Source organism: Amphiprion ocellaris, chromosome 7 (assembly GCF_022539595.1).
Source record: "Amphiprion ocellaris isolate individual 3 ecotype Okinawa chromosome 7, ASM2253959v1, whole genome shotgun sequence".
Taxonomy (NCBI): Eukaryota; Metazoa; Chordata; class Actinopteri; family Pomacentridae; genus Amphiprion; species Amphiprion ocellaris.
The window spans coordinates 37,663,570-37,690,254 of NC_072772.1; the positions used below are offsets into that span (position 1 = coordinate 37,663,570).

Here is a 26,685-nt window from a genome sequence, read left to right on the forward strand (position 1 = left end):
AAAAATTGTCCATAATTCCAGAAAATGAGTTCAGAATAAAATGAATTTTGTCCTAAACGACTCTAAAATGATCCCAAAGACTCAAAAATGATCCAGAATAATGAGAAAAGATCCAATCTGACATAAAATTTGTTGGAAATGACCAGAAAATCATCCAAAATGAGTCAGAATTCACCCAAAGACTCAAAAACTGTCCAGAATTCATAAAATCTGAATTAAAATAGGAAAATCAAAGTTAAATGTGACTCATATTTATTCACTCCATGTGAATATTTATTTGTTTGTGTTGTTTACTCCTGAATAATGACGTTTATTCCAAAACTGTTCATCATGACGTCATGCCGAGCCTGAGCCGCTGATCTCGCGAGATTGTGCGAGACGTGAAGTTGAGGGAACATGGCGACGTGTAATTTGTTAAAGGTAAGCAGCGGACAGACGGTCTCCGGTTTCAGGCTCTGTCGCTCCAGTTGGACCTCTGGGGGTCCCGGTTCTGGTCTCTGGAGGTGCGGCTGCTCCTCTCCTCCTCCGTGGAGCAGATATGTCTCTGTTGATGTTTAAATCTGAGGAATTAACGCGGCTTTCTGGCGCTGAAGTCTCCAGTGTCTCCGTTATTTATCCTGGTCAGCCGCCGTTAGAACCGTGTGGAGCCCAGACCCGGCACCGGGTCCGGTAACACCAAGCGAATCAGCCCGGTCCGAGTCCACACGGCCCCGGTAGAAAGTAGCAGAGCCGGTAGACCGGAAACACGAACAGAATACAACCCGAGATCATAGAGGTCCAGATGTTCATGGAGGTCCAGATGTTCATGGAGGTCCAGATGTTCATGGAGGTCTAGATGTTCATGGAGGTCTAGATGTTCATAGAGGTCCAGATGTTCATGGAGGTCTAGATGTTGGTGTTGAGGTTTGGTTGATTTTATGTGGAATTGTTTATTCAGAAGCACAACTTAAAGTCTTCCTGAGGAACCCATAGATGTGATGAACACTGCTCTGTTGCAGTGATGTTTGAAATGTTTTCTGGTCTCTCCTTCAGAATAAAGGCTCTCTGCAGTTTGAGGATAAGTGGGATCTGATGCGACCCATCGTCCTGAAGCTGCTCAGACAGGAAGCTGTCACCAAGCAGCAGTGGTTCGACCTCTTCTCGTAAGAACCCTCTTTACTCTGTTAGGTTCTGGGACATCAGGAGGTGAAGCATTTGGTTTCCGTCAGTAACAGTCAGCAGACAGTTTTAAATAGTAGTCCTGAGGAGCTCTAGATGTTTTAATTAAATCTAACGTTCGTCATCAGGAACTTTAACTGTTTTATTTAAGTTTTTACAGATTCTAAAGCAGATCTGTGATTCTAGATGATCAATCAGACTAACATCAGATAAAGTGTGTAATAGGACTGAAGAAGAAGGTGATCGGATCTGCTTCATTAATACTTCCTGTCTGTCCTCAGAGACGTCCACGCCGTCTGTCTGTGGGACGATAAAGGTCCCGCTAAGATCCACCAGGCGCTCAAAGAAGACATCCTTGACTTCATCAAACAAGCTCAAGCTGTAAGTATTTGGCCCAGAGTTCCTGGTCCTTGAAGTCCATAGAGGAGAACATAGAAAGTTCTAGAGTAGACCTACTGTTCAACTTTCTCCAGTTGTCGGTAGACCTACTGTTGAACTTTCTCCAGTTGTTGGTAGACCTACTGTTGAACTTTCTCCAGTTGTCTGTAGACCTACTGTTGAACTTTCTCCAGTTGTCGGTAGGTCTACTCTAGGACTTTCTCCAGTTGTCCGTAGGTCTACTCTAGAACTTTCTCCAGTTGTCGGTAGGTCTACTCTGGAACTTTCTCCAGGGGACGTTCTCCTTTCCTGCCTCCAGTCTTTAAGTTTAGTCTCACTTAGAACATTCCAGGTCCTTGAAGTCCATAGAGGTGGGTAAAGATTTACCGCTTTTTAATGGACTTTTTCAGAACTTCATCAGTCCTGCAGATAGAACCAGGACATTTAGGAGGAAAAACGTCTGAGTTCTGGTAAAAACTGACACCAGATCAGTTGTATATCCATCCAGGTGTCTCAGTCTGAAGATAATCCAGATTTAATTAATTCTGGACAGTTTCCGAGTCATTTTGGACAAAATTTCAGGTCCTTTACAACATTTCTGGAATAAATTGGGGAAATACTGAGTTATTTTGGAAGATCTTTGTCATTTTTTGGACAATTCTTATAATTTTGAGACAATTTAGTGCAATTTTGGACATCTTTTGTAATTTTGAACAGTTTTTGACCCATTTCTGACAAATATTGAAAAATTTGGGAACATTTTTGTATAGTTTAAGACAAGTTTCATGTAATTTTTTTAACCAATTTTGAATAAAAGCACATCTGAGTTCTGCTAAAAATTGACCCCAGATCAATGTTACATGTTTGCTGAGCATTTCATGTTTGACCTCTGACCTCGGCCTGCATCTGTTGCCGTGGCAGCGGGTGCTGAGTCACCAGGACGACACGGCGCTGCTGAAGGCCTACATCGTGGAGTGGAGGAAGTTCTTCACGCAGTGCGACATCCTGCCCAAACCTTTCTGTCAGCTGGAGATCACACTGATGGGAAAACAGGGCAGCAACAAGAAGACCAACATGGAGGACAGCATTGTACGCAAGGTGAGCCCAGGAGGCGCGAAAACAGCTGATAAACAGCTGATAAACACCCGATAAACACCCGATAAGCACCCAATAAACACCCGATAAAACAGCTGATAAACACCCGATAAAGAGCCGATAAACACCCGATAAACACCTGATGAACACCTGATGAACACCCGATAAACACCCAATAAACAGCTGATAAACACCCGATAAACAGCTGATAGAGAGCCAATAAACACCCGATAAACAGCTGATAAACACCCGATAAACAGCTGATAGAGAGCCGATAAACACCCGATAAACAGCTGATAAACACCTGATAAACAGCTGATAAATACCTGATAAACAGCTGATAAACACCTGATAAACACCCGATAAACAGCTGATAAACACCTGATAAATACCCGATAAACAGCTGATAAACACCCGATAAACAGCTGATAGAGAGCCGATAAACACCCGATAAACACCTGATAAACACCTGATAAACAGCTGAGAAACAGCTGAGAAACAGCTGAGAAACAGCTGAGAAACACCCGATTAACAGTCAATAAACACCTGATAAACACCCGATAAACAGCCGATAAACACCTGATAAACAGCTGATAAATACCTGATAAACACCCGATAAACATCTGATAAACACCTGATAAACAGCTGATAAACAGCTGAGAAACACCTGATAAACACCCGATTAACAGTCAATAAACACCTGATAAACACCCGATAAACAGCTGATAAACACCTGATAAATACCCGATAAACAGCTGATAAACACCCGATAAACAGCTGATAGAGAGCCGATAAACACCCGATAAACACCTGATAAACACCTGATAAACAGCTGAGAAACAGCTGAGAAACAGCTGAGAAACCGCTGAGAAACACCCGATTAACAGTCAATAAACACCTGATAAACACCCGATAAACAGCCGATAAACACCTGATAAACAGCTGATAAATACCTGATAAACACCCGATAAACATCTGATAAACACCTGATAAACAGCTGATAAACAGCTGAGAAACACCTGATAAACACCCGATTAACAGTCAATAAACACCTGATAAACACCCGATAAACAGCTGATAAACACCTGATAAATACCCGATAAACAGCTGATAAACACCCGATAAACAGCTGATAGAGAGCCGATAAACACCCGATAAACAGCTGATAAACACCTGATAAACACCTGATAAACAGCTGAGAAACACCCGATTAACAGTCAATAAACACCTGATAAACACCCGATAAACAGCCGATAAACACCTGATAAACAGCTGATAAATACCTGATAAACACCCGATAAACATCTGATAAACACCTGATAAACAGCTGATAAACAGCTGAGAAACACCTGATAAACACCCGATTAACAGTCAATAAACACCTGATAAACACCCGATAAACAGCTGATAAACACCTGATAAATACCCGATAAACAGCTGATAAACACCCTATAAACAGCTGATAAACACCTGATGAACACCCGATAAACACCCGATAAACAGCTGATAAACACCCGATAAACAGCTGATGAACACCTGATAAATACCTGATAAACACCTGATAAACAGCTGATAAACACCCGATAAAGAGCTGATAAACATCTGATGAACACCTGGGGTCCGTTTCACGAAGCAGGTTTAGTGAAAACTCTGAGTTTGTTAACCCTGAAATGAGGGAAACTCAGAGTTTTCCGTTTCACAAAGGGAGGTAACTCAAACCAGAGACAGAGGGGTAACTCTAGCCTGTTTCACAAAGAGAGGTAACTTAACTCTCGGTCAGTTACCGTAGTAACAGACTCTCTGACTCTAACCTGGTCGGGACCAGATTTTTCTCAGTAAACCTCGAGTTTCTCTCTGTCTCCGCCCTCTTTCAGTCACACACGCTATTTCATTTCCTCATTCATTCAGTCATCAGGCGAGTTTTGGCGAAGTCTAGTTCTGCTGTCTGTAAATGTCATGTCCTTTTATGAACGATCCAGTAGATGAAGGAGCAGAATTACTGCACAGAGAATTAAATATTCGTCAGGAGATTATCAGACCGCGCATAGATGCTCTCGCATTTCTCGACAAGTATCTTTTAGAGCGGTACCGTTTCACATCACAGTCCATAATCTACATACAACCTAATTCATCCTTACATTTACAGCATTACCAACCGCAGTCATGCTCTAACATCCCAGCAGATATTGTGTGTTGTGCTGCGGTTCTTTGCAAATGGAAGTTTTTTATATAATGTAGGAGATGCAGAGCACTTCAGTAAGACAACTGTATGCAGGACGGTCAGAAAAGTGTGTCTGGCCCTGAAATGACTTATACCATCTTTGTGGTTTTCCCTGGACATAAACCTGTCAGAGCCATCAAGGCCCTGTGTGTGTGTGTGTGTGTGTGTGTATATATGTGTATATGTGTATATATATATATATATATATATATATATATATATATATATATATATATATATATATATATATATATATATGTATATATATATATATATATATGTGTATGTATATATATATATATATATATATATATATATATATATATATATATATATATATATATATAGTTGGCTGAGTAGAAGTCTGTGTCAGTTTAAATAGGCTTAATTATTTAACAGAACATGATATGGATGCAGACATTTAGGCTGTGTGTGGGATAAAACCACTGCACAGTAAAACAGCCACCTAATATTTAGGCTACTTTACAATGTAAAACATGATCAAAATGAGGTAGCTCCATGAAATTATGCCGACTTCTTACCTGTTTTAAAAATGTTTTTATATTTCATCTTCAGCTCCTGCCACATGCGCTTCTCCCCTGCAGGATTGCACCTAAATGAAATAACTTAATAGTCTACTATTCAAACAGTTTTCCTGTAATATTATTGTGATTTAAACTTACGCATTGACCCAGGCAGCAATGTTCTCCCACGCCGTCTCCCTCTCTTTTGCAGCTGCAGGTGTTGCACTTCTTTCTAAAAACGTGCTCAAACTCGCTATATAAGCACATTAAGATTTCCAATTCAAACGGTGTAGTCCTCCGCTTCCCCGTTGCCATGGTGACTCGTCGAATCGGCGCTCCATTGATACACGCGCTTAACTCTGGGTGAAACTACTCCGAGTTGATTTAACCAACTCAAATCAGCCGTTGTGAAACCGAAAACTCGGAGTTTTCTATCTCAGACTAAATCAACTCAGAGTTCAGGGTTAAACTCAGAGTTTGTTGAACCTGCTTCGTGAAACGGACCCCCCATGAACAGCTGATAAATATCTGATAAACACCCAATAAACACCCGATAAACAGCTGATAAACACTTGATAAACAGCTGATAAACACCTGATAAACACCTGATTATTGGACCTGAAGATGGAAGAGAGGCTAAAACCTCCAGTCCAGGCTGGTGTAGTGCCTCCAGAAAGTTCCTGTTAGTGTTTCTATCTGGATGGATCCATATTTCTACTAAAATACAGTCTTTGGTTGACATTTCACCAACTTTAGAGGCTCTAACATCAGTAGAACCTGATGGAGGAAATAGGACTTTGTTCAGAATGACCGGTTCACTGTGGATCTTTAACACTCGTATCTCCTGCAGCTGATGCTGGACACCTGGAACGAGTCGATCTTCTCCAACATTAAGAGTCGGCTGCAGGACAGCGCCATGAAGCTGGTTCACACCGAGCGGCTAGGAGAAGCCTTCGACTCGCAGCTCGTCATCGGAGTCCGAGAATCTTATGGTGAGAAACACCGATGACAGAATAATCATTCACTGTCTGTGTTGGGACCTAACCATCAGGAACTGTTGGGGTTTGAACTCCTTCAGGACTTTACAGATATTATAATATTAGAAACTAGTTAGACTACTTAATGGCTGGAAGCAGGAAAGGAGAACGTCCCCTGGAGAAAGTTGTAGAGTAGAACTAGACCACCTGACAACTGTCCAGTTGTCGGTAGGTCTACTCTAGAATTTTCTCCAGGGGACATTTTCCTCTATGGACTTCAAGGACCTGGAACGCTGGAAATATTCCCAGTGTGAAGGTAGAACTCTGATCATTGATAAAGTTACTGGAGATGAAGAAGCAGATGGTTCTGAGGAGGTTCCAGTTGGTTCAGATTTGGTTGTTTCTAATGGAATAGTCTACATCTACCTCCTCAGTCCTGCTGTAACTTTCCTGCAGAAACCACCTGAATGAACTCATAAAGTTTGGTTCTTCTCTGTGTTTGTCTCCAACAGTGAATTTATGTTCGAACCCGGAGGACAAGCTGCAGATCTACAGAGATAACTTTGAGAAAGCCTACCTGGACTCCACAGAGAGGTTCTACAGAACACAGGCTCCATCCTACCTGCAGCAGAACGGAGTCCAGAACTACATGAAATATGTATGCAGCAACAGGACTGACTGTTATCATCCAGTATCAGAGTTGATTTACTGTGATAAACAAGGCTGTTAGTGTCTGCAAACTGACCTGTGACTCCTCCATGAATAGACCTGCAGCTTTATGGAGCAGAGCTGGTAGTAAACAGGAAGTCCCTAAAGGCTGGACACAGGAAGTCTCATTAACTGTCATTTCTACAACTGGTACTTCTCAGTGGATGTGAAGGATGGGCATATGGAAAGATAGGGTTAGTAGGGTTAGGGATAGTAGGGTTAGTAGGATTAATAGGGATAGTGGGGTTAATAGGGTTAAGGTTAGTAGGGTTTTAATTAGTAGGTTTAGTAGGGTTTGTAGAGTTTGTAAGGTTTGTAGGGTTAGTAGGGTTTGTAGGGGTAGTAGGGTTAGGGAAGTGACGTTTGGGGCTAGTATAAATTTTAGCCATGACCAATTCTTTAGTTTGGGCTGATACATTTGGTCATCCAGAAGGGTCAGGGTTAGGGTTTGGTCGGGTTAGGTTAGGGTAGATTAGGGTGGAGTAGGTTAGGGTAGGGTAGGGTGGAGTAGGTTAGGGTGGAGTAGGTTAGGGTAGATTAGGGTGGAGTAAGTTAGGGTAGGGTAGGGTGAAGTAGGTTGGGGTAGGGTGGAGTAGGTTAGGGTAGATTAGGGTGGAGTAGGTTAGGGTAGGGTAGGGTGGAGTAGGTTAGGGTGGAGTAGGTTAGGGTAGATTAGGGTGGAGTAAGTTAGGGTAGGGTAGGGTGAAGTAGGTTGGGGTAGGGTGGAGTAGGTTAGGGTAGATTAGGGTGGAGTAGGTAAGGGTAGATTAGGGTGGAGTAGGGTAGGATGAAGTAGGTTAGGGTAGATTAGGGTGGAGTAGGGTAGGGTGCAGTAAGTTAGGGTAGGGTGGAGTAGGTAAGGGTAGGATGGAGTAGGTTAGGGTAGGGTGGAGTAGGTAAGGGTAGGGTGGAGTAGGTTAGGGTAGATTAGGGTGGAGTAGGTAAGGGAAGGATGGAGTAGGTTAGGGTAGATTAGGGTGGAGTAGGTTAGGGTAGATTAGGGTGAAGTAGGTTGGGGTAGGGTGGAGTAGATTAGGGTAGATTAGGTGGAGTAGGTAAGGGTAGATTAGGGTGGAGTAGGGTAGGATGAAGTAGGTTAGGGTAGATTAGGGTGGAGTAGGGTAGGGTGCAGTAAGTTAGGGTAGGGTGGAGTAGGTAAGGGTAGGATGGAGTAGGTTAGGGTAGATTAGGGTGGAGTAGGTAAGGGAAGGATGGAGTAGGTTAGGGTAGATTAGGGTGGAGTAGGTTAGGGTAGATTAGGGTGGAGTAGGGTGGGGTGGAGAAGGTTAGGGTAGGGTTTGTCCATGATGCTTCCTGGTTTTGGGGGGGGGGGGGGGGGGGGCGTTTGTAAGTTTTTTTTTTTCCTTTTCGGCTTTATTGGATAGGTGCATTGGAGACAGACAGCAAAGGGCCGTGAGCCGGAATCGAACTCGGGCCGCTGCATCGGGGACCAGCCCCTGTACATGGGTCGCCCGCTTCCTGTTTCTTTAATCTTTTTAACCACCTTCACCACTGTGGAAAAGAGGACTCCTCCTTGGATGATGTGCATTAAATTCATCTGCTATCTTTATATATGTCCATCCTTCACGTTCACTGAGAAGGACCAGTTCAACTCTTTCTTCTTTCCACACAGCCATATTTAATCTGTGGAGGTAAAGAAAGGATAGTTCATGACATTTCCTGTGTCCAGCCTTTAGGAACAGCCTGTAGACAGTTGAGAAGGATAAAGGAAACAGTTCCAGTACCTTCTAAATATTTGTCTGTTGTTTTTCTGTGACGTTTTAAACCTTAGAAGTTAGTTACAGGCTAACATGTTTAAGATGAGTATTGGGGAACGTGAGCTTCAGTTGGTTTATTCAGTGTTTGTCTACGGTTGATTCCTGGTTTTTGTGTTTCTCTGCAGGCAGATGCAAAGCTGAGGGAAGAAGAGAAAAGAGCTGTGAGATATCTGGAGACGAGGCGTGAATGTAACTCCGTCCAAGCAGTAAGAGACTCTAAGAGCATTGGTTTTATTCAGGAAGCTCCAGAGTGTTTCACATGGAAACACATTCAGAGAAACACCGAGGATGTGATGGTATTCCTTCGACAAAATGTCTGGTTAGATGTTTAATGTGTCTTTATTTAGGATCAGATACCCTCAGTTTGTCTTCATTGACAAGAATAAAACTCCAGCTCATCCAGGAGTCCGATTACTGTAATGTGATTCCATACATAAATATAACCCGGTGTCGTCTGCATAGCGGTAGAGTTTATTATATTTATTCTATTGGTCATATTGCCAGTTCTCCTGTTTATTCTGGGTTTCTTTAACCAGTTATTTACCTCATCCTTGGTGTATTTTCTGGACACATGATGAGATTTCATTCAGTACATTTAGAGTGTCGACAAAGATGGACGAACCCTTTAGGTCTGAAAAATGAAACCGCTAGCAGAGACTTCAGCCCTTTTAAGTGGAGGGATACAGAACATTACAGCTTCATTCAGTAGTCAGTAGACACAACATCCTGTCCAGGATAAGACACAACATGTCTCCAAAAACCAGCTACAGATTCTGTAACCTTTGATCAGGGATGAGAATTTTCCGCGGATCCGCGGAATTCCGAGTTTTTTTCCGCCGAAAGTATAGTTTTTGTGAATCGTGTAAATCCGTTGAGAAAATTGTAGGGGGGTAGGGGTAGGCAAGCGGAAATCGGCATTGCTATCTGTAAACATCACTCGCTATTTATGTTAATGACAACATCCGCCTATTTTCGGGGGGGGGGGGGGGCGGCGGCGCCGCCTTCGGCAGACATTTTCAGAGTTTTTTTCCATTTGTCATTCTCATCCCTGTTTGATCTTTGTAGACATTTCAGTTTATGGTAGATGTGAAGATGTAGAGCAGAGTTTTGTGGTCTTAAAAACATGTCTTCTGCTCTCTGTTTGTTTTTGACTCATGTTGGTGCTGAGATGTGAAAAACTCTTCAGTCAGAGCAGATGTTTGTTCAGACATGTTGGGGTTCATGTAGAGGTATGTCCAGCAGGGGGCGACTCGTCTGTCAGGTTCTATAGAAGTCTCTGAGGAAATGAACCGACTTCTCTCTGGATCTGTTTCTTCAGTGAATGTTTCCCTGATGCATTTATGGTCCTGATCTCTAGTGCCAGTCTCCTTTAATACAGCAGGATGAAGTTATGGTTTTATTCAGAGAAAAACAGACCATAAAGCAGAGTTGGAGCTTCATGAACCAAACTGTGGTTCACTAACCAGCAGTCTTTCTAAACTTCAGGGACTGAGACTTTTAAAGCACAACTTTAACTCCTAAAGCTGCTGGAATCAGACTTTTTATAGAAACTCTGGGTTCAAAGATGAAATCTGACAGTCCTGTCTGTTCTGAATCTATAGAAGCTGTGTCTTCAGCTATTCTTTAGGTGTTTTTAGGTGTATTTTATGTCTATTTTAGGTGTATTTTAGCTGTTTATAGGTGTATTTTAGCTGTTTTAGGTGTATTTTTTAGGTGTATTTTAGGTGTATTTTAGTGTCCTGATGAGAAACACAGTGGGTTCAGTTATGCCTGACTTGTCAGACATAAATCTGTTCGTTTTTCAGCAGTTTTTTGTGTTTGGTTGAGTTTATGGTCAGATTAAAGACCTCGGTGTCGGTGTTGTCTGACTGCAGTGTTTTGTGTTTGGTAGAGTTTATGGTCGGATTAAAGGTGTTGGTGTTATCTGACTGCAGTTTTTTGTGTGTTTTGTCCTCAGCTGATGGAGTGTTGTGTGAATGCTCTGGTGACGTCGTTTAAAGAAACCATCCTGGCTGAGTGTCCTGGCATGATCAAACGTAACGAGACCGACAGTGAGTAACTGAGATTGGACCCCAGGATGACCAACTGTAGAGGTGGATTTCATAGAACATTTATTAAAACATGAAAGAGGAAAAGAACCTAAAAACAAACACGTTTCCTCATCTACAGGAACCACTGATGAACGATCAGAATATCCCTGATTAAACCAAACCTGGACCCAACATTAGATCATTAATCAGTCCTTTGCTGATCCTAGAGCAGACAGACTGACAGCAGTAGAAAGATAAACTAGACACACTCAGAATAAATATATAAATATGTGTGTGCTGATGGAGGAACGCTGCTGGTTTTAGACTCTGGTTTCATCTCTGCTGCATCGACCAGCTGGACTTTAAAAATAGAAATTCCTCAGTCAGTGAAGACTTCATGGTGGTGGGGTCAGCAGAGCTAAAGTAGGTCTGAGCAGACCTCCAACCACAGGAACACATCATGGAGATCATGTTCATGGAGATCATGTCCATAGAGATCATGTTCATGGAGATCATGTCCATGGAGATCATGTTCATGGAGATCATGTCCATGGAGATCATGTCCATGGAGATTATGTTCATGGAGATCATGTCCATGGAGATCATGTTCATGGAGATTATGTTCATGGAGATCATGTCCATGGAGATCATGTTCATGGAGATCATGTTCATGGAGATCATATCCATGGAGATCATATCCATGGAGATCATGTTCATGAAGATCATGTCCATGGAGATCATGTTCACAGATCAGTCAGGCTGATATTAACCGTTTTAAAAACAAATATCACCGTTATTATTCCTGTTGTTGCAGCTGAGGGTATATTCTGCCTTTAGAAGGACCAACTCTGAAACAGGATCAGTGATTCATGAGTTACGTTTAGCTTCAAGTCAGAGTTTACATGAAGGAGGCTCTGTTTAACCTGCTAGATCTCCTTGGTAACTGATGTTGAGGAGCTAGATCTCCATGGTAACCAATGCAGTGGAGCTAGATCTACATGGTAACTGATCCGTTTCTATGTTTGGTCCGTTTCCATGCTGGTACTGCAGCTGATAGATCATTGATTAGATCATTGATCATCTACTGGTATTTATTAGAGAATATTCAGTAACTTCTCTTTGGTTTGTCCACAAACTGAAGTGATTTCTGACAGCATCAGTCCTGAATGTCGGAGTCTAAAGTTTCAGAGTCACTGAGTGTGAAGATAAATATGTTAACATTCAGCACCAGCAGTGTTCTACCAACGTTTATCATCATCTCCAGGAGCACAGTTTGTATCCCTCCAGTCACATGACACTGAATGCTCCAGAGTCTGGTGGACAGACCCTGGTTAGACTGTAGGGACCTTTAGGACCTCCAGAGTCCGATGGACAGACCGTGGTTAGATTCTGGAGGAACCTTCTTGGTCTCTCAGGGGGCTTTAGGGTTTAATTGAGCTGACTAACAGGATGTCTGACTCTGACCTCCAGGATGTTCTTTGGTCCTGTGGGTAACTCTGGTTCTCTTCTGGAGCAGAGCTGCACTTGATGTTCTCCCTGATGGACAAAGTTCCCAACGGCATCGAGCTGATGCTGAAGGACCTGGAGGAGCACATCATCAGTGCTGGACTGGCAGATATGGTGGCTGCTGCCGAGACCATCACTACAGTAAGAACCCTTAGAACCCTTAGAACCACCACTAGATAGAACCATCACTACAGCAAGAACCATTAGAACCATCACTAGATAGAACCATTACTACAGTAAGAACCCTTAGAACCATCACTAGATAGAACAATCACTACAGTAAGAACTCTTAGAACCATCCCTAGATAGAACCATTACTACAGTAAGAACCCTTAGAACCATCACTAGATAGAACCATCACTACAGCAAGAACCATTAGAACCATCACTAGATAGAACCATTACTACAGTAAGAACCCTTAGAACCATCACTAGATAGAACAATCACTACAGTAAGAACTCTTAGAACCCTTAGAACCATGACTACATAGAACCATCACGACAGCAAGAACCCTTAGAAGCCTTACAACCATCACTAGATAGAACCATCACTACAGTAAGAACACTTAGAACTCTTAGAACCATCACTAGATAGAACCATCACTACAGTAAGAACCCTTAGAACCATCACTAGATAGAACCATCACTACAGTAAGAACCCTTAGAACCCTTAGAACCATCACTAGATAGAACCATCACTACAGTAAGAACCCTTAGAACCCTTAGAACATCACTAGATAGAACCATCACTAGATAGAACCATCACTACAGTAAGAACCCTTAGAATCATCACTAGATAGAACCATCACTACAGTAAGAACCCTTAGAACCCTTAGAACCATGACTAGATAGAACCATCACTACAGTAAGAACCCTTAGAAGCCTTAGAACCATCACTAGATAGAACCATCACTAGTTAGAACCATCACTACAGTGTACTCTGTTGGAACCTTCAGCATGGTGTTCAGACAGACTGAGGACCTCCAGACCAGACTAGAAGTTGCAATCATATAATAATAATAATAATAATAATAATAATAATAATAATAATAATAATAATAATAATAATAATAATAATAATAATAATAATAATAATATTTATTCTCTGTTTATAGAGCTTCTATCATATAATAATAATTACTATTATTAATAGTAATTAATAATAATAATTCTGTCTTTATGGAGCTGCTATCTTATAATAATAATTATTATTATTGATATTAATAATAATTATTCTGTGTTTTCCTGCAGGACTCTGAGAAATACGTGGAGCAGCTGCTGACTTTGTTTAATCGCTTCAGTAAACTGGTGAAGGAGGCTTTCCAGGACGACCCTCGCTTCCTCACCGCCAGAGATAAGGTCTGTTCACCTGGAACACCTCCCAGCTACTAGGCTAATGCTAACACTGAGAGCTTAGCTGGGCCTCTTAGCTTGCGGCTAGCGCGTAGCATGTTTCTACAGTCGGACTAACTTTATCTCTGCTCTGACAGACAGAAAACCAGAAACTAGAACCTCAAACATCAACACTAACCAGGACGCTAGCTGCTAATGCTATGCTAATGGCTAGCTGTAGCAGCATAGCATGTTTCTACAGTCAGACTAACTTAAACTGCGACAGACAGAAAACCAGAAACTAGAACCTCAAACATCAACACTAACCAGGATGTTAGCTGCTAATGCTACGCTAACGGCTAGCAGCTAAGTTAGCAGGTGGCCACAGATAAAACAGAGTGAAAACAAAAACTACTAAAGCTGTTGGAGGCAGAACAGAGAGGAACCAGATGATGTGGATATTTGATGTCTATCGGTTCCAGATATCGGTTATCGATCTGTCGGTTCCAGATATTGGTTATTGATTGTCCTGGTTACCAATAACTGACAGGAACGTTTGGACGGTCTGTATCAGATGAGGCTATCTTCTCTCTTAACCTTCTCTGGTGGTGTTTCCTCTCAGGCCTACAAAGCCGTGGTCAACGACGCCACCATCTTCAAACTGGAGCTGCCGCTGAAGCAGAAAGGGTGAGTGTAACATTCTAGCAGAACCCTGGAGGGAACCAGCTCAGTGGGTTGATGTGTTTCTGTTCACCAGAGTGGGAATGAAGACTCAGCCTGAGTCCAAGTGTCCAGAGCTGCTGGCCAACTACTGCGACATGCTGCTGAGGAAGACTCCGGTCAGCAAGAAGCTCACGTCCGAGGAGATCGAGCTGAAGCTCAAAGAAGTGGTGAGATGTGTTCTGCTGGTCCGGTTTGTTAACGTCTGATCACTGCTGACGCTGTTTCTGCTCCTGCAGCTGTTGGTGTTGAAGTACGTCCAGAACAAAGACGTCTTCATGCGGTACCACAAAGCTCACCTGACCAGACGCCTGATCCTGGACATCTCAGCCGACAGCGAGATCGAAGAGAACATGGTGGAGTGGCTCAGGGTGAGTCAGGTTCAGCCAGATACCAAACCAGACGTGGAAACGGTGGGAATAAACAAGTTTCTGGTTATTTAGAGGCTCTTAGTGGTCTTTAGAGGCTCTTAGTGGACTTTAGAGTCTCTTAGTGGTCTTTAGAGTCTCTTAGTGGTCCTTTAGAGTCTCTTAGTGGTCTTTAGAGTCTCTTAGTGGTCTTTAGTGTCTCTTAGTGGTCCTTTAGAGTCTCGTAGTGGTCTTTAGTGTCTCTTAGTGGTCCTTTAGAGTCTCTTAGTGGTCTTTAGTGTCTCTTAGTGGTCCTTTAGAGTCTCTTAGTGGTCTTTAGAGGCTCTTAGTAGTCCTTTAGTCTCTTAGTGGTCCTTTAGAGTCTCTTAGTGGTCTTTAGAGTCTCTTAGTGGTCCTTTAGAGTCTCTTAGTGGTCCTTTAGAGTCTGTTAGTGATCCTTTAGAGGCTCTTAGTAGTCCTTTAGTCTCTTAGTGGTCCTTTAGAGTCTCTTATAGGGGCTTTCGACCAGGGTGGAGCCCATTTGGAGTCGGAGCCGGCGCCCGACTTGGCGCCGGTTTTTTGTCTTTCCACCACCGGAGCTGCGGCTCCGGGCTCCAAAAACTGGGGCTTTTTCGGGCACCAACTCGTTGCTGGGCCAGACTTGGCCAGAGTTGAGAGCCGAGCATGTCACGGGCAGGAGGCGGGGTGACATCTAAAAACATCTAAAAAGATAAACATAGATATGATCATCAACTTATTGCGCATGTTTAACCGCTAAGTAATCAATGCAAGCGTAGTCGAAGCTAAGTCGCTAAGCTAACGCTAGCACGTTTACTGTTAAGTATCCAAACGTCTTTGATAATTACCTTTCTTCTCAAACGTGATCGCCGGGCATTGGGACGGCGACGCCGATGGGTAACCCCTAACAGAAGGTTTTGCTGTTCAGCGATGGCGAGACACACTAGTAAAGCCATGAACTCCACTCCAATGAAGTCCTCCATCGTTGTTGTGTGGGTTTCCGTACGGCGCGAACGCTGTTGAGCGGCTACGTACGTGGTACGTACACACGTTTTGTGGTGGCGCAATGATGCAGCTCCAACTTTGCTCCTTCCGAATGGAAACACAAACCCATGCTGGGGCGGCACGAGATTTGAACCAAAAAAGCACTGGCTCTCAACTTTGAACCAACCTAGCACCTGGTGCTCTTTGGTCGAAAGCCCCTATGAGTGGTCTTTAGAGTCTCTTCGTGGTCCTTTAATAATAATAATACATTTTATTTGTGTAGCGCTTTTCCAAACACTCAAAGACACTTTTTAAAGTCTCTTAGTGGTCCTTTAGACCCCTAAGAGACGCCCCCTCTCAGGTCTCTGGCTCTCCCCCAGGGGGGGGGCGCCAGAGACCTGAGAGGGGGCGTGAGGCTTTGTCTGCTCTGAGGCTGTGAGGTTATAAAAAATAGATTTTTACATTCTGGATAAAATCAGAGTAACAGACTCCCTGTGTCATCACAAGTCTACCTATAAAACATTTTTAAAACACATTTATTTGGTCTTTCTTCAAAAATCCTTTGCTACTTCGATGGCCACACCTCCTTGACCTTTCAACTTCTCTCCACGCTTTCTTAAGGTCGGCTCCTAGTTCATCCAGATTCATTAGTTTGTGTGCAGTTAGAAAATTACTGACGGAAACTATGTTGAAAAACACAAAACAGGTGAAGATTCATCAGTTCCTAAAAACTCCAGCTATACCTCGAGAGTTACCTTAAATTTGGTTTTATTGAAGGGTGAGACAGAATTATGTTATTTGTAGTGAAATGCTTGTAAATGACAGCATGAAACCAGCAAATTACCAAGACGTCAGGAAACAAAACACAGTTCGGTAAAGTTGGAAAGATATTCACAAATTCGGACTTCCGGCATCAATAACTCATTAAATATATGTTGTCTAAACATAAACGATGCCTGTTTTCCATTGTTGTAAGGTAGACAATATGCTACAAGCCCAGTTTAATCAAAAGTAGCTGCAGAAATAACATTGGTGTCTATGAGCAGCAGGCTGTGTGACGAGTGAACAGGGACCGTCTGTAAAATGCAAAACCGCTGCCAACAGCAAAGAGACACAAATATTCAACACATTTACTGCAGCCAGCAACTGACTCCTGCTGCTCATACTACAACTCTTGGTTTGATATTAAATATTTTTTTCATAATTTTAAGGATGTTTTTAGTTAAAAAAAAAAAAAAAAGAAAATCAATAACTTAATGCTTATGCATTGTAGTGTCACTACATTTACTGTAGCCATAAACTCTCTCCTCCTTGTCATAGTACAACTCTTGGTTTGATATACATTTTTTTTTTTTTCATAATTTTAGGGATTTTTCTATTAGTAATGCAATTCGGTAATTTCCCTCTTATGTTTTGTAGTGTACTTATGGTGTGTTTTTTGTTTTTGCTGGTTTGTTTTTTTTTGGGGGGGGGGACTTATAGGGGGGGCTCCAAGCCAAACACCTCATTGCACTGTTACACTTTTTTAAAAATACTTGCTCTGATCATGTTGCTCTTTGTCTTTGTCTGTTTTATGTTGAGTATATTGTTAAGTTTCTCATAATATAAAGCCCAATAAAGATATTGTTTTTAAAAAAAAAAAAAAAAAATACTTGCTCTTATTTTTTTAACATGTGTGTGTGTCTGTGTGTGCAGGAAGTCGGGATGCCTGCTGATTATGTGAACAAACTGGCCAGAATGTTTCAGGACATCAAGGTGTCTGAGGACCTCAACCAGGTGTTCAAGGAGATGCACAAACACAACAAGCTGGCACTGCCAGGTACGACACACACACGCGCGCGCGCACACACGCACGCACACACACACACACACACACACACACACACACACACACACACACACACACACACACACACACACACACACACACACACACACACATACACAGACACCAAAACCCTGTGAGGTCATTTTAAATGTTCTTTATTTATTCTGTATGTTCTGAACGTCCTCCAGCCGACAGTGTGAACATTAAGATCCTGAACGCCGGTGCCTGGTCGCGGAGCAGTGAGAAGGTCTTCGTGTCGCTGCCTACAGAGCTGGAGGACCTGATTCCTGAGGTGGAGGACTTCTACAAGAGGAACCACAGCGGACGGAAGCTCCACTGGCATCACCTCATGTCCAACGGCATCGTGAGTCTAGAACCTTTGTGTTCTCGTAGGTTTTTATCCTGTCTCGTGGTCTTCCACCTCCTAGTGTGTTCTATCTGCTTCTCTGTTTCCGGTCACATCTGTCTCCATGTTCTTTGGTCAGACTGGGGTTAGAAGGACCAGACCAGATGATATGAGAACCACCTGACATGATGAGATAAATGGGATCAGAGCAGATTTGGATGTTCTAGGTTCTTGTTGTATCTTTTGAACCAGTGACTGAGATGTTCTTCTGTTCCTCAGATCACCTTTAAGAACGAGGTGGGTCAGTACGACCTGGAGGTCACCACCTTCCAGCTGGCTGTTCTGTTTGCCTGGAACCAGAGACCCAGAGAGAAGATCAGCTTTGAGAACCTCAAACTGGCCACAGAGCTGCCGGACGCAGAACTACGCAGAATCCTCTGGGTCAGAACCAGCACCTGATTATAACCTGATTAATACACCTGTCTACCAGTCTGACACCTGTTTACCTCTCCACCTGTCTGACACCTGTCCACCTGTCCCCTGTGTCCAGTCTCTGGTGGCCTTCCCCAAACTGAAGAGGCAGGTGTTGTCCTACGATCCTCCGGTGGGTTCTCCTAAAGACTTCACAGACAGCACACTGTTCTACGTCAACCAGGAGTTCTCCCTCATGTAGGTTCTGCTGTTGTTCAGAACATGTTGGTACCTGGCACCTGTAAACACCTGCATCACCTGTATTTCTGTGTCCGTGATTCTCTCAGCAAAAACTCCAAAATCCAGAAACGGGGAAAGATCAATCTGATTGGTCGGCTGCAGCTGACCACCGAGCGAATGAGAGAAGAGGAAAATGAAGGAATCGTTCAGCTCAGAATACTCAGAACTCAGGTACAGAGTTTACCTGGTAATCAACACTAACATCCAGAGTTTACCTGGTAACCAACACTAACCTCCAGAGTTTACCTGGTAACCAGTATTAACCTCCATAGTTTACCTGGTAACCATTATTAACCTCCATAGTTTACCTGGTAACCAGTATTAACCTCCATTGTTTACCTGGTAACCAACACTAACCTCCAGAGTTTACCTGGTAACCAACACTAACCTCCAGAGTTTACCTGGTAACCAACACTAACCTCCAGAGTTTACCTGGTAACCAACACTAACCTCCAGAGTTTACCTGGTAACCAGTATTAACCTCCAGAGTTTACCTGGTAACCAGTATTAACCTCCAGAGTTTACCTGGTAACCAACACTAACCTCCAGAGTTTACCTATTAACCACACTTACCTCCAGAGTTTACCTGGTAACCAACACTAACCTCCATAGTTTACCTGGTAACCAGTATTAACCTCCATAGTTTACCTGGTAACCAACACTAACCTCCATAGTTTACCTAGTAACCAGTATTAACCTCCAGAGTTTACCTGGTAACCAGTATTAACCTCCAGAGTTTACCTGGTAACCAACACTAACCTCCAGAGGTTACCTGGCAACCAGTATTAACCTCCATAGTTTACCTGGTAACCAACACTAACCTCCATAGTTTACCTGGTAACCAGTATTAACCTCCAGAGTTTACCTGGTAACCAACACTAACCTCCAGAGGTTACCTGGTAACCAGTATTAACCTCCAGAGTTTACCTGGTAACCAACACTAACCTCCAGAGTTTACCTAGTAACCAACACTAACCTCCAGAGTTTACCTGGTAACCAACACTAACCTCCAGAGTTTACCTAGTAACCAACACTAACCTCCAGAGTTTACCTAGTAACCAACACTAACCTCCAGAGTTTAACTGGTAACCAACAATAACCTCCATAGTTTACCTGGTAACCAGTATTAACCTCCATAGTTTATCTGGTAACCAGTATTAACCTCTAGAGAGTTTACCTGGTAACCAGTATTAACCTCCAGAGTTTACCTGGTAACCAGTATTAACCTGCATAGTTTATCTGGTAACCAGCATTAACCTCTAGAGAGTTTACCTGGTAACCAGTATTAACATCCAGAGTTTACCTGGTAACCAGTATTGACCTCCAGAGTTTACCTGGTAACCAGTATTAACCTCCAGAGGTTACCTGGTAACCAGTATTAACATCCAGAGTTTACCTGGTAACCAGTATTAACCTCCAGAGTTTACCTGGTAACCAGTATTGACCTCCAGAGTTTACCTGGTAACCAGTATTAACCTCCAGAGGTTACCTGGTAACCAGTATTAACATCCAGAGTTTACCTGGTAACCAGTATTAACCTCCAGAGTTTACCTGGTAACAGTATTAACCTCCAGAGTTTACCTGGTAACCAGTATTAACCTCCAGAGGTTACCTGGTAACCAGTATTAACCTCCAGGGTTTACCTGGTAACCAGTATTAACCTCCAGAGGTTACCTGGTAACTAGTATTTACCAGGTCATCTCTAGAGTGTTTTGTATTTACGTCCCTCTGAGTGTGAACATCCTGTAGATGTTCTCGGTCTAACCCATCCATCTTCTTCTCCAGGAGGCCATCATCCAGATCATGAAGATGAGGAAGAGGATCAGTAATGCTCAGCTGCAGACGGAGCTGGTGGAGATCCTGAAGAACATGTTCCTGCCCCAGAAGAAGATGATCAAAGAGCAGATTGAGTGGCTCATCGAGCACAAGTACATCAAGAGAGATGAGATGGACATCAACACCTTCATCTACATGGCGTAGATGATGAGAGCCTGGAGCCATGTGGGTCTGTTTGTGTCTCAGAGTGTCCTAAAGACGTAGCGTCCAGTCGTCTGTGTGTCTCTGCTGCCCTCTGCTGTCCCTCCGAAGGATGGCGGTGCTGCTGCAAACCATCAATCAACTCGTCCTGCCTTACTGTCAGCAGCAGAAGAGGAGGAGCAGTGAGGAGCCCGGCTCAGATCAGCATTAGCTTTTAGCGCCACGCAGGCCATGTTGGCAGTGCTGCTTCATGTCCTTCGTCGAATTTCTGAACATAAGGCTGCTGCTGCTGATGAGTTCAAACTACTGATGAGAGTTCTGCCAAATTCTGTGTGTGTGTGTGTGTGTGTGTGTGTGTGTGTGTGTGTGTGTGTGTGTGCGCGTGTGTGCGTGTGTGTGCATGTGTGTGCGCGCGCCAGCGCGCGTGCGTGCATGCGTGTGTGTTACAGCATGCTGCTCTGTGGTTTTATTCATCACTGTGTGTCTGATGAAGATGAAGATGACCTTCATCAGTGGTTTTATACCAGATTTGCTGACTCCAGAAACACTGCGCAGGTTTTATTTTATTTTAGTGCCACTATATTCAGACGTTCAGTTTAAAATAAAGGTTCTGCTACAGTCTGAACAGATTTACTTCAGTGGGTTTAACCAGAGATCCATCCATCCGTTTTCAACACTTTCCAGCTCTTCCTGGGGGATCCTGAGGCGTTCCCAGGCCAGATGAGATATATAATCCCTCCAGAGGGTTCTGGGTCTGCCCCAGGGTCTCCTCCCAGGAGGACGTGTTCAGAAAACCTCCAAAGGAAGTCTCCCTGTAGGATCTGAATCAGATGTCCAAACCACCTCAGCAGGTTCCTTCAGAGGTGAAGGATCAGCAGCTCTGCTCTGAGCTCCCTCCGGATGTCTGAGCTTCTCCCCCTATCTCTAAGGCTGAACCCAGCCACCCTACAGAGGAAGCTCATTTCAGACACTTGTATCCACGATCTCATTCTTTGGGTCACTACCCAGAGCTCATGACCATAGGTAAGGGTTGGAACGTAGATGGATGGTAAACTGAGAGCTTCTCCTTGAGGTTCAGCTCCCTCTTCACCACGATGGTTCAGTACAACGCCTTCATTACTGCTGACGCTGCACCAATCCTCCTGTCCATCTCTAGCTCCATTTTCCCATCACTCATGAACAAGATCCTGAGATACTTGAACTCCTTCGCCCCCCCTACCCAGAGGGAGCAATCCACTGGTTTCCATCAGAGAACCATGGCCTCAGACTTGGAGGTTCTGATCCACATCCCCACTGCTTCATACTCGGCTGCAAACCGCTCCAGTGCTGCTGAAGGTCTGAGGAACCAACAGAACCACATCATCTGCAAAAAGCAGAGATCCTGAGGTCCCCAAACCGGACACCCTCCTCACCCCAGCTGTAGCTTGAGATCCATGAAGACCACAAACAGGATCAGAGACAAGGGGCAGCCCTGGAGGAGTCCAACACCCACTGGAAACGAGTCTGACTTTGTGCTTAGTATGTGGACGCAGCTCTCACATTGGTTCTACAGGGACCCAATGGCTCATATCAGACAGCCTGGTACCCCATACTCCCTCAGTACCCCATACTCCCTCAGTACCCCATACTCTCTCAGTACCCCATACTCCCTCAGTACCCCCCACAGAGACCCTCGGGGGACACGGTTGTAGGCCTTCTCCAGATCCACAAAACACATGTAGACTGGCTGGTGGAACTCCCATGACCCCCTCAGCAGCTGATCCACTGTTCCACAACCAGGACGGAATCCACATTGTTCCTCCTGAATCTGAGGTTCTACAGTCAGTCAGAGCCTCCCTTCCAGCACCCTAGGGTAAACTTTCCCGGGGAGGCTGAGAAGTGTGATACCCAGTAGTTGGAACACACTCTCTGGTCCCCCTTTTTAAAAATGGGAACCACCACCCCGGTCTGCCACTCCACAGCGCCGTACCTGATGCCCACGAGACATTAAAGAGACATATCAGCCAAGACAGTCCAACAATGTCCAGAGCCTTCAGCATCTCAGGGAGGATCTCGTCCACACCTGGCGCCACCGAGGAGCTTCTTCACTACCTCGGCGACCTCTGCCACGGATTTGGACGAAGATTCCCCCGAGTCTTCAGGTTCTGCCTCCTCCACAGAAGACGTGTATACCGGGTTCAGGAGTTCCTCAAAGTGCTCTTTCCACTTTGAGGAACTCCTGAAACCGGTATACACGTCTTCAGGTTCTGCCTCCTCCACAGAAGACGTGTATACCAGGTTCAGGAGTTCCTCAAAGTGCTCTTTCCACCGCCCGACAATGTCCCCAGTACAGGTCAACAGTTCTCCACCCTGACTGTACACAGCCTGAGCAAAGCCCTGCCTCCCCTTCCTGAGGTGCTGGATGATTTGCCAGAACCTCCTCGAGGCCAACCGAAAGTCCTTCTCCATAGCCTCTCCGAACTCCTCCCACACCTGAGTTTTAGTTTCCATAGCTGCAGCCCTTTTGGCCAACCGGAACCCGTCAGCTGCTTCAGGAGACCCCCGAGCCAGCCAGGCCCAAAAAGCCTCCTTCTTCAGCCTGACGGCTTCCCTCACCACTGGTGTCCACCAGCGGGTTCTTGGGTTGCCACCATGACAGGCACCAGTGACCTTCAGGCCACAGCTCCTAACAGCTGCTTCTGCAATGGAGGCTTTGAACATGGACCACTCAGATTCCATGTCCCCAACCTCCCCGGGATGCAGGAGAAACTCTTCTGGAGGTGGGAGCTGAAAACCCCACGGACAGGGTCCTCTGTCAGGCATTCCCAGTTCACCCTCACTACATGTTTGGGTTTACCAGGTCTGTCCGGCAGCCTTCCCCACCATCAGATCCAACTCACCACCAGGTGACGATCAGCTGACAGCTTTGCTCCTCTCTTCACCTGAGTATCCGAGATATACGGCTGCAGGTCTGATGATACAACTATGACGTCCATCATGGACCTTTGGCCTAAGGTGCTCTGGTACCAGGTACACTTATGAGCAACCTTATGCTCCAACATGGTGTTTGTTATGACCAGTCTATGACTAGAACAGAAGTCCAATAACAGAACACCACTCGGGTTCAGATAGGGCCATTCCTCCCAATCATGTCTTCCAGGTTTCTCCATAGTTGCCCACATGAACATTGAAGTCCCCGAGGAGAGCTACGGAATCCCCAGGCGGTCCCCCTTCCAGGAACCACCCAGAGACTCCAAGAAGACTGAATACTCTGAGCTGCTGTTCGGTTCATGAGAACAGACAACAGAGTTTCCTCTCAGAGAGGCGACCCTCTGGTTCTCCAGGGAGAACTCCGACAAAGCGGCACTCACGCTAACCCTAACTCAAAAAACAGCATATATTTGGAAAGTTCTATTTTGCTTAATCTTACAGTCAGATGTTAGAAATTAAGAAACATTCCATTGATTAAAAACACAGATTTTTAATGCTCAGTTATAAAAGAGAACATCCTGATCACAGTTCTATTAACAGACCATAAAACACGAAAACATGAGACCCATCTGGATCATATCATCAGAATGAATCACTGCAGTGAATCTGTTCTGAAACTCATCAGATCCTGAAGGGTTGGACTGAAGCTCAGTTTTACCTCAATGATTGTCAGAATTTCACAGCTGCAGGAATCAGACTGATTCAGTCATTCTGATCTGATTAAACTCTTCTGTCTGAAGTTTTATTTCTGGAGATTCTGAACAAAGAATTTGGAGAATTTTTTGTCATTTTTGTTGATTATTCAGCAGCTCTGTTCAGTCTGAACCTTCCTCCAGCAGATCTGTTCCATATTAGAAGCTGTGATGAAGCTGTGGAGCTTCACCATTCTGACTTATTCCTGCAGTTTGTAGTGAAACTTTAACTTCTTAGTGCCATAAAACATCCTGAACACGACACAGAGTGGTCAGTGTTCCTCCTGATTTAGAGACCAGCGGGTTGAAGGACTGGAGAAGCTTCAGTCTGCTGTTGATGACTTTTAGTTGGAACCAGGAGAAGCTGCTGAGTTCTGCTGCACTGATCTTCATGTTGAACTGATATTTTATCATTGATGAGCCAGAAGAAAGACACCAGTGAATGTGTGGTTTTTAATATTTATTCTATATTTATGGAGAATGTTCCGTTGAAACGTGTTTCATTTTCATGTCTTGCTTTTGAAGCTTTCTTCTCACTGAATGTTCATAGATGAACAGTTTTTATTCATTGCTGCTCTGTTTGTTTTCCATCAACCAGTTCATGAGGTTCAACTGAACTAGTGTTGGTGGATTATTCCACATGAAGTCCAATAAATCTGAACCAACCAGAACCTCCTCAGAACCTACTGGTTATTTATCAGTGGTCAGAGTTCTACCTTCATACTGGGAATATTTCCAGAGTCCAGGTCCTTCAAGTCCATAGAGGAGAACGTCCCCTGTAGAAAGTTCTAGAGAAGACTTACCGACAACTGGACAGTTGTCGGCAGGTCTACTCTAGAACTTTGTCCAGTTGTTGGTAGGTCTACTCTAGAACTTTCTCCAGTTGTCGGTAGGTCTATTCTAGAACTTTCTCCAGGTGTCGGTAGGTCTACTCTAGAACTTTCTCCAGGGGACGTTCTCCTTTCCTGCTTCCAGTCTTTAAGTTTAGTCTCACATTCAGAATTGGAGACTTCCAGGTCCTTGAAGTTCATAGAGGTGGGTCCACATCTGAGTTCTGGTAAAAAATGACTCCAGATCAGTTTTACATCCATCCAGGTGTCTCAGTCTGAATGCTGAATCTGGTTTCTGATCAGAACCTTTTTATTCTATCATTTTATTCAACCGTTTAATCAGAAATTGGATCATTTTCAAGCAATTTAGGTCAATTTTCAATTAATTTTCAACTAATTTCCTGTATTTTGGTTATTTTTGAGTCATTTTCGGTGAATTCTGACTCATTTTGGACAATTGGCTGGTCATTTTCAACAAGTTTTATGTCAGATTGGATCTTTTCTCGTTATTTTGGATCATTTTTGTGTCTGGGATCATTTTAGAGTCATTTAGAACAAATTTCATGTCATTCTAAACTCCTTTTCTGTGATTATGGACGATTCTTTGGGTCATTTTGAACATTTTCTGAACCTTTTTAAATAATTTTCTTACTTAATTTCCATAACTTTATTAATGATCAGAGTTCTAACTTCGTCCTGTGAATATTTCCAGAGTTCTAGGTCCTTGAAGTCCATAGAGGTGGGTCCAGTTTTACCACTTTTTAATGGCAGTCTTTACCAGAACTCAGATGTGTTTTCCTCCTAAATGTCATGGTCTTATCTGCTGGACTGATCAGAAATGATGGAAAAAGTCTCTGATAATCTGCTGGAACGTGAGCAGCTCATGGAGGAGGTTCTCTCAGGTTCGGTTGGTTTCACTGGGCTGATTGTGGTGAAAGTTCAATCTGTTGCTTTTAGGCTTTGTTGAACTGAGATCAGTCCTTTATGCAGTTTTATCCTCCATGCACAGGCTCGGATGTTTTTTTTGCTGCTTTTTAAACCCTGTTGGAGTTTCAGTGAATCAGAACTGTTTGAATGTCGACACTGTTGTTTCTTTGTCTGATCAGCAGCTTCTTGAACAGCTTTAAGTGGTGAGAAACTCACCGACTGATTAAAAGAGATGCTGAAATGATTTCAGACATTCAGACTCGTGCTTGTTGCATTATTCAGAGATGGATTTCTGTCTGTCTACATCCTCACAGATGCACGAAGGTTCTCATTAAACTCATGTCAATACAAGTAGAACAACATGATGGATATGAAATGTATAAATTAGTTTGAACTTCTGACGTCATTTGTAGAAGTTTGGAGTTTATGATAAATACTGAAAAGAAACAGGAGAAATACTGCAGAAATACTACATAAAATACAGAAGAAATACTGCAGAAATACTACATAAATTACAGAAGAAATACTGCAGAAACACAGGACAAATACTGCGACAAACAGGAAAATTACTACATAAAATACAGTTTGTTAAATAAACTGCATCCAGATTAGTTTGACAGCAGAAATCT

General features: G+C 43.6%; 1 protein-coding gene across 1 annotated transcript; it reads left to right on the plus strand.

The window, feature by feature from the left end:
• The first annotated feature begins 363 nt into the window (after positions 1-363).
• LOC111563030 (cullin-5-like) lies at positions 364-26,300 on the plus strand. The gene is made up of 19 exons (XM_055011861.1): positions 364-420; positions 1,033-1,142; positions 1,440-1,539; positions 2,458-2,634; positions 6,227-6,368; positions 6,866-7,011; positions 8,965-9,045; positions 10,797-10,890; positions 12,386-12,516; positions 13,626-13,733; positions 14,329-14,393; positions 14,464-14,596; positions 14,666-14,797; positions 17,471-17,594; positions 17,792-17,967; positions 18,229-18,390; positions 18,500-18,618; positions 18,708-18,831; positions 20,446-26,300. Exons 1-19 carry the CDS (start codon positions 397-399, stop codon positions 20,638-20,640), a joined length of 2,343 nt encoding a protein of 780 aa, XP_054867836.1. The 5' UTR covers positions 364-396; the 3' UTR covers positions 20,641-26,300.
• The last annotated feature ends 385 nt before the right edge of the window (positions 26,301-26,685 follow it).

Excerpts from the sequence above, each read along its gene's own strand:
- LOC111563030 (XM_055011861.1), top strand. The coding sequence starts at position 397 with ATGGCGACGTGTAATTTGTTAAAG. Across the intron at positions 17,595-17,791 it reads CAACAAGCTGGCACTGCCAG|CCGACAGTGTGAACATTAAG; the intron begins GTACGACACACA and ends AACGTCCTCCAG. Across the intron at positions 18,391-18,499 it reads AACTACGCAGAATCCTCTGG|TCTCTGGTGGCCTTCCCCAA; the intron begins GTCAGAACCAGC and ends CCCTGTGTCCAG.